Genomic DNA, 7,140 nt, shown 5'->3' with positions numbered 1-7,140 from the left:
AAGAGTGGAATTAAAGTTGCCCAAACGCATCAGCTGCATTGCTAAGAGGAATTATGGAGTATGTGTCGAATAATCGTCGTACAAACGTATCAGTAGCACCACCAAGAGCAGGTGTGGAATAAAAGGTGCTTGATGGCAGCCAATAACACCAATAACTTGAATGACACTTTATACTTTACACTTTATAATTTATGCTTTAAATTTATATTAGGTACACTTTATTTTTATTTTTTTAGATACAATCAGAATAAAAAACATTTGCATAACCACTTGTAGCCGCCGCAAATCTTTGCTGGTAGTGGAATTCCTTTTAGGTGTTGTTGCCTGTACGGTGTGTATTTTTGCCCTCGGCGTGTCGTTATCCCTCGTCGTACCGATAAATTTAACAAACTTATATCCAAAGACAGCTGGCTGCTTGACACTTTGCGAGTTACTCACAATGGATTTGCTCAGTGAGATGAATTTCGTCGGGCTGAACTCGCCAGAATTGTTATGATCGGGTGGTATAGTGGCGATACCACCACCATTGCTGGTAGCACCGTAATCGTGTGACTAGCTCCCGCTCCCGCTGCCGGTGCGCGATAACACCACTGCTTCTCGTGCCATCCGCTGCTCTTTTTTGTTTTTTGGATGAAAAAAACTAAATCAGAGCCGATGACAAATAGATTTGCACAGCACAGACAGCGAGCGACTTAAAGCAGCAATAAGTTCAGCAAAGTACTAGCACGAATCACTCCTGCTGTTAACTAATCACTGCTGCTGCTAATCACATCACTGCTAACTAAATGAACAATCGCTAGCCGAACATTCTGGATTTCTAGTTTCCAATGAATTTTATTCAGTAGCGCCGCTCACCGTCGTCAATATTCAAAATGAAAAAGTCCTCGGCGTTGTAAGTGTGTTATGTTGCTGGTGGTTCAAGCGAAATGCTTTATTTTAGTACAAATAGTTTATTAAATGTTTAACATGTGCGGAATAAATACTTCTAAAGTAATCTAGTATAGCAGATGCCAAACATGATTTAAGAAACTACTCTTCAGCGCTTAAATGTATTTTAGCCCATTTTTGTTCCACGCTTGACAAACTTAAGCTGGTCTGGTAAATCTACATCGGCTAAAAACTCGGCGCCTGTCATATGTCAGATTATCTCAGATGTGTTCGTTGACGGCTTCCGACCGACAGGATGTAAGTTCGAATCCGGGTGAATGAAAAAAAGTATATGGCAGGCTTGATGAATTTTGAGCCAACCAATGATTTCCTACTAAGCCTCTTATTAAATTATAATATATGCAACATGGCCATGAAAATAACGAAACCCACAAAATAAAATAAAAATACTTCCTGCATATTTTTTTTCTTTTTGCTTGCTAAAGGTTGAACTGCTGTGGAATAAACGTAGCTTCAGTACCATCAGCAAAAGTTTAATAAACATATCTATACATACTGAATAAACATTTTACTATACGTTGCATAACAGTCATACAAACGCATCTTCCACACCCATATTCAGCACTGTGCTGTTTAAATTCTCCAAAACCAACTGTATAAGCATTGAACAGAGGTGTTTAGACATACTTGAAAAGCAGCTATATAGCATGTGCTGAATAAAAGCTGTCGACAAAACGTTTAATAAGCAAAAATTGTTCCTTGGGGAGTGCAAGCGACATGCGACGCGACGCGACATTTCTTGCTGTAGTTATACGCGCAGCCCTTTTTCGCCCGAAGCAGGACCCCGCTTAGGCGCGCCCGGCAGAAATCGAACAAAAAACTGGCAGCGAAAAACTTTTTCTGCCAGACATTCTGCCGGATTTCTGGCCGCCGTCACCCGTGAAAACTAGCAGAAATGCAACAACCGATTCGGGCAGAAATTTCGCCTAACGGTTTTGTTTTGATTTTTCTGCCCGAGTTCTGTTCGATTTCTGCCAGTCATATCGAACAGAACCGGTGCAGAAACCGGTTCGGCTGATTTTCCTTTTTTGTATTATTTTTCAATATTAAAGATAGAATGTCATCATACAAATTACGTTAAACCAAATTTATATTTATTTTTCTAGCTTCTTATTTACATTATCATAAGCACATCATAAATGGCGCACAAAAGAACACCGGCACTGGAAACAATTTTCTGAAAAAAGGTCTGGCTATAAATGTATCACACTAAACAAAACAAACATTTTTGTGATTAGTTATAGATGCAGATTGTTTAATTTGTTTAGTGTGGCTATACGAACAAAAACTGAAGTTTGCAGATATGAATTTGTAATTTCCTTAAGCGGGGTACGCTGCTGAAAAGAAAACAGCTCAAGAAAAAATCTTGCTATTTACCGTTGAAATTTTGACAACTCCAATGCAAGCAACCACCTGTCATTTTTTCTTGTGGTAATAATTGCGCCGGATATTATTCCGTACGGAAAAGTGACGTTTTAATTCACCTGCATGTAAAACTGCGCCATCTGAACGTGTAATAATATTTCTTATGAAGTGCGTACTGCTTAAGAAATCGTAAAAGAAATCGATTTCTTGAGCATTTCTTGTCCTATCTTTTTACCCATTACTTTTCAGCAGCGTACCCCGCTTTACCTAGAATCGGAAACTGCAACGAGCAGCGCGTGTCATCTCTTGTCACTTGTTCTGACATAAAGAGAGTAGAGCGAAAAACGAAGAAGATGAACCGGTTCTGAATGTCAAATTCAGCCGGCGTCATATTGGTTCTGTTCGATTTCTGCCAGGCATCCGACTTTTTCGTAAGCGGGACTGTGCATTTAGCAACATGAGAGCGAGGTCGTGTCGCGTTTACTTTGTACGGGGCCTTAGGAGATATTTGGGATAGAAAGGGGGCCCTATTCTCACAGTCACCTCACCTTACTTCTCTCACGCGCCCTATTCTCACAGTCACCTTATCTCACCGTTTGATTTGTACAGTCACCCAGGTGAGCAGGGTCACCTGTGACTGTGAGAATCGCAAATTGTCACCTCACCTGAAAAATTAAGGTGAGGTGACTGTGACAATAGGGCCTAAGAATGAGCCCCAGACCCATTGTATTAGTTGTCAGAGATCCCCGCACTGGCTTTATCCTTAAACGGAATAAAAGCACTGTTGGCTCACTACTCATGCTCAGTTTCATCTAACAGCTGCTATCTCTGAACAACGCAACAATCACATTTGGTAAATTTAATTTACCCCGAGTCCCACTTGAAATCATGTCTGTATTTTGACAAATACCCACATTCAGAAGTAAATGTGACCGCTGTTCATTTACTGATTAGTAAACAAATAAAATGGTTGAAAAAAATGGCGGGGACTTTAGCCCCCCGTAGAAATGAACGCCAGTTTCGCCAATGAAAATACTTCCTACTCTCACACAAAGACCAAACAAATATTAGCAACTACGCAACTCGCAACTCGCGAGTACGAAGCGAATCGAATAGGGAAATTTTTTTTGGTTACGTTTATTGTTACATTATTATTTGTTGCATTTATTGTATAAAATTCACATCATATACTTGGCATTTTCCTCCTGCAAATATTTTGCTGATCGTTTTGCATCCAAAAACAGTGAATTAACGTCCATAATGTCATCCTTGGTTATTTGTGAGCGTCCGTTAACTTTACACGTCTGATGAGCTGGCGTCATCAGCTGAACAGCATAACGCAAAGTGGTGTTAGCACCAATTTCACTGAGTGCCTGAATGCCTGCGTCTTCAATGCTTAGACCTTCCGTTTGCGCTCGTAATCTAAGAATTTGTTCTATTTCCGAAAGGTTGTATGGAGCAGTGCGTACAATAAGTAATCTATCTAACAAGTCCAAAGGGACACCATGTGGAGAAACAATATTATCGGTACCACGAATAGCGCATCGGCCACGATTAGTAGCAAAAATCACAATTGGGGCAATAGCGGATTCGAGAGATTTGTGAAGATATGTAAAACATTCCAAATCAAGCATATGAACTTCATCGATAAACAAAACTCCAGGTACGAGTTCTGCGATACCCTGATCAATATACTTATTGACAACTTTGTTAATCTCCATGCGCAATTTATCTGTGATTTCTGTTTTCTTCGGTTTCATAATTTGCCCAACCATAGACAATACATCTTGACCACCTTGTGGACGAGCATTTGCCACATCTAAATCATGAAGAGTAACATCCTGAATAACTTCTTTCTTCTTATGAACTTCTCCTTTAGGAAGGGGAACATATTCCTCCGTTTCCAAATCAAATTCAGTAGCAAACGTGTCGCTTCGTCCTTGTCTTTTTACTGCGCCGCTATTGGCTTCAATATAAATCACATCACCAACATCAACTTTTTCCTTTTGTAATGATTCATATATACTTGGATCTAGCTTTAGCTGTTTGGTTCCTTTTGCAGTTTTCAATCCAATAACTACATTACTTATTGTTTTACCATAACCTCCCATAGGATTTTCTGTTTCAACAGGGGTCAACTCAGTAACTTCTCCTTCATACACTTCTTTAGTTTCACGAATTCTTAATCCAATAGATCGGCGAAAATTTTCCATTAGCACTTCTGTTTTTTTTATTTCGCTGCTAAAAACTTCGGAACCAACCATGGGACAAAATGGAACTTTATTACCCAATTCCTGAGCTATAGCTAGTGCAATGGCTGTTTTGCCGGTTCCAGGCGGACCCGCTAGCAACAGTGCCCTTCCAGACATTTTTTTCGTTTTAATCAAGTCCACCACGACACCTGCTGCCTAGAAATACGTTTACAATTAGTAAGATCAAATATTTAAAGCTCAGTTTAACATACTTCTCGGGCATTCTTTTGACCGACCAAACCTGCGGCCATTTGAATTGGTATACCATTTTCATCTAATCCCAGTCCTTTTACATGACTGTGAGCAGCGACCCGCTGAGTTTTCACAGTACTTTTAACTTCTTCAATTTTCATTTTTATTATTAATGATCCAAACCTGAGTACAAACAAGTTGTTCAATACCAGAATTAAAATAACAAATTCGTTACCGCAACTCCGCAACGCAACCAAGAATCAATCAATAAGGTTTTGCACGGGCGAGCATAACCTCGCTTTTTTGACGTCTATCAGTGGTTTGTTTACATCGACTTAGAATGCGGGTTAAAAAATGATTAAAGTGAATATTGTTAAAGGCGTCTGCGGCAGGGTAGAAAAGCACAAAAACTGCCATTCCGAGTAGTTTAGAGGGCGACATTGCTGGACAATACGCTTTTAAAACGTTTAACTGTAGTTTATGCATATTGTGTTTGCCTAACAAATAGTAAACAAACCACGAGTGGATGTCAAATGGATGAATTGCGTTCATTCGTGACTTCACCTTGCAAAACCTTATGCCCGTATCCTCTCATCCACTCTTTGCTCCCCTCTCACTCCAGCACAGAGATGCCATATTTTCTAAAAAACGGGTTGAAGTGGCTGTCAAATTCATAATACATTTTCGTAGAGTGACTATATACAGAGTGGCGACAATGTCAAAATTGGAATGATAATTATCTGTCAGTGTCATTCCAATCGAGCAGACGACCTGTCCAACGCGTATGCAGGAAAGAGAAAGAAAAACCTTGGAAAAGCCGCATTGCATACATTTGGGATGACTTGTCGCCACTCTGTATATTGGCCTTGCCAGCGTTGCTGATATTGTTCAGGGTTTTGCGTAAGAAAAAAAGAAAGGGAAGTATTTTTGCTTTTGTCAACACTCACGCGTTGACAGTTCGGCACGAGATTTCCTGTAAGTGCGAGCAGCCTACGAAATCTCTTTCAACGCTGGCAAGGCCAATAGGGTATATAGTTACTCTACATTTTCGATGTCCCACGCATTCGCGTTGACGAACGTAAGCTGCTGCCACCTTCAAAAGTTTACTGTAGGGGTGAAGCGGAATAGGGATTTCTTAAAGAGCGCAACCCAGGTAACCAATAAGCATTTCCAATGCAATTTAAAAGCAAGCCAATAAGCATTTAAGTTGCCTTAAATGCTACTTAAATGCTATTTTGGCAAAATATGCGGCTACTTTACTGCTAGCCCTCTTATAGTGCTGACAATGCTTATTTGCAGCTAGTTACCAACAAGAAGAATTTAAATAGAATTGTGGATGCCAATTTACAACAGTTATGCAATCAAAAAGCTGATAAACAACAACCTGCAGTATAAAACGCCAGGGATGCTAATAAACGGTTGATTTACTGCTTATTTTAATGCTTATTGGTTACCTGGGAAGAGATCGAAACATTTTGGTAGATTTTCACCCACACGTACATACGGGCATTTCTATGAGTGTGCAAGAGATCGTTTAATGCCGTCAACGCGAATAGGTACCAAAATGTTAATTTTGACAGCAGCGGGGTGCTATCCCTATCTTACACGCTTAAAAAATTTAACCCGCGAATGAATAAGATTAACTCAGAAATGAGTGACTTTCAACTCAAAAATGAGTAAAAACCGACTCACTATGACAAAAAGTGGAACAGCCCAAAAATTTGAGTAATGGCAATTTCTAAATTCTGAGTAGTTTAGGTCGACCTCATAACTGAGTTAAATTTACTCGTAATTTGTGTAAGTACTACTCAGTTTTGGGTGAAATTATTAGCCTTTAACTAGTCAGCGGATATATGGGGTAAAGGAAGCGGCAGAAGATTTAAACGATATTAGCTGAAACCTCCCTTCACCAAACCTGCAGCCTACCTTGAATGAGGAGGTTAAACCCGATTCACTCACTGATGACTGTCCAAGAAAAATGTCGCAAAGTGGAATCGCACAACGAAGAACAACTCAAAAGCGACAGTGAAACTGATAACTGAACCAAAACCAGATCAGACCGAGGCCTGGCGACTAGCTTTATGAGTCCGGTTTTCGACTAATAGAAGTGGTGAAAATCTTTGGATGTGTGAACTGTACTTGAATTTAAAGGTACCTTGTACATTCTCCTACATGCTAAGTTTTATTACAAATTGTACATGGTGGGTTAGTTATGGCTTCTTGGTTTTACTTGCGGTTTCGTGGGTACTCGTGGTGGGTATGGGTATTCACAGCTGGATAAGGTCCGTCCAGCAGATGACGACACTGACGGCTCGACTCGATGACGTCCACTTAGCAAGCGTATGTATTGGGGAAGAGTAGACGCTGGTTGCGGTTAAATTTC

General features: G+C 40.1%; 1 protein-coding gene across 1 annotated transcript; it reads right to left on the bottom strand.

Moving 5' to 3' along the window:
- Positions 1-3,453: 3,453 nt before the first annotated feature.
- Positions 3,454-5,148, bottom strand: LOC128743303 (ruvB-like helicase 1). The gene is made up of 2 exons (XM_053839860.1): positions 4,778-5,148; positions 3,454-4,721 (listed from the first exon to the last, which is right to left on the bottom strand). Exons 1-2 carry the CDS (start codon positions 4,916-4,918, stop codon positions 3,492-3,494), a joined length of 1,371 nt encoding a protein of 456 aa, XP_053695835.1. The 5' UTR covers positions 4,919-5,148; the 3' UTR covers positions 3,454-3,491.
- Between the last annotated feature and the right edge of the window lie 1,992 nt (positions 5,149-7,140).

This window comes from Sabethes cyaneus, chromosome 1, assembly GCF_943734655.1.
Source record: "Sabethes cyaneus chromosome 1, idSabCyanKW18_F2, whole genome shotgun sequence".
Classification (NCBI taxonomy): Eukaryota; Metazoa; Arthropoda; class Insecta; order Diptera; family Culicidae; genus Sabethes; species Sabethes cyaneus.
The sequence above is the reverse complement of the archived record's forward strand: the minus strand, read 5'-3'. Positions and strand labels throughout refer to the sequence as shown.

Bases quoted from the DNA above. Each gene is read 5' to 3' on its own strand.
- LOC128743303 (XM_053839860.1), bottom strand. From the start codon at position 4,918: ATGAAAATTGAAGAAGTTAAAAGTACTGTGAAAACTCAGCGGGTCGCT. The intron at 4,722-4,777 runs GTATGTTAAACT...ACGTATTTCTAG, and splicing joins GTCAAAAGAATGCCCGAGAA to GCAGCAGGTGTCGTGGTGGA.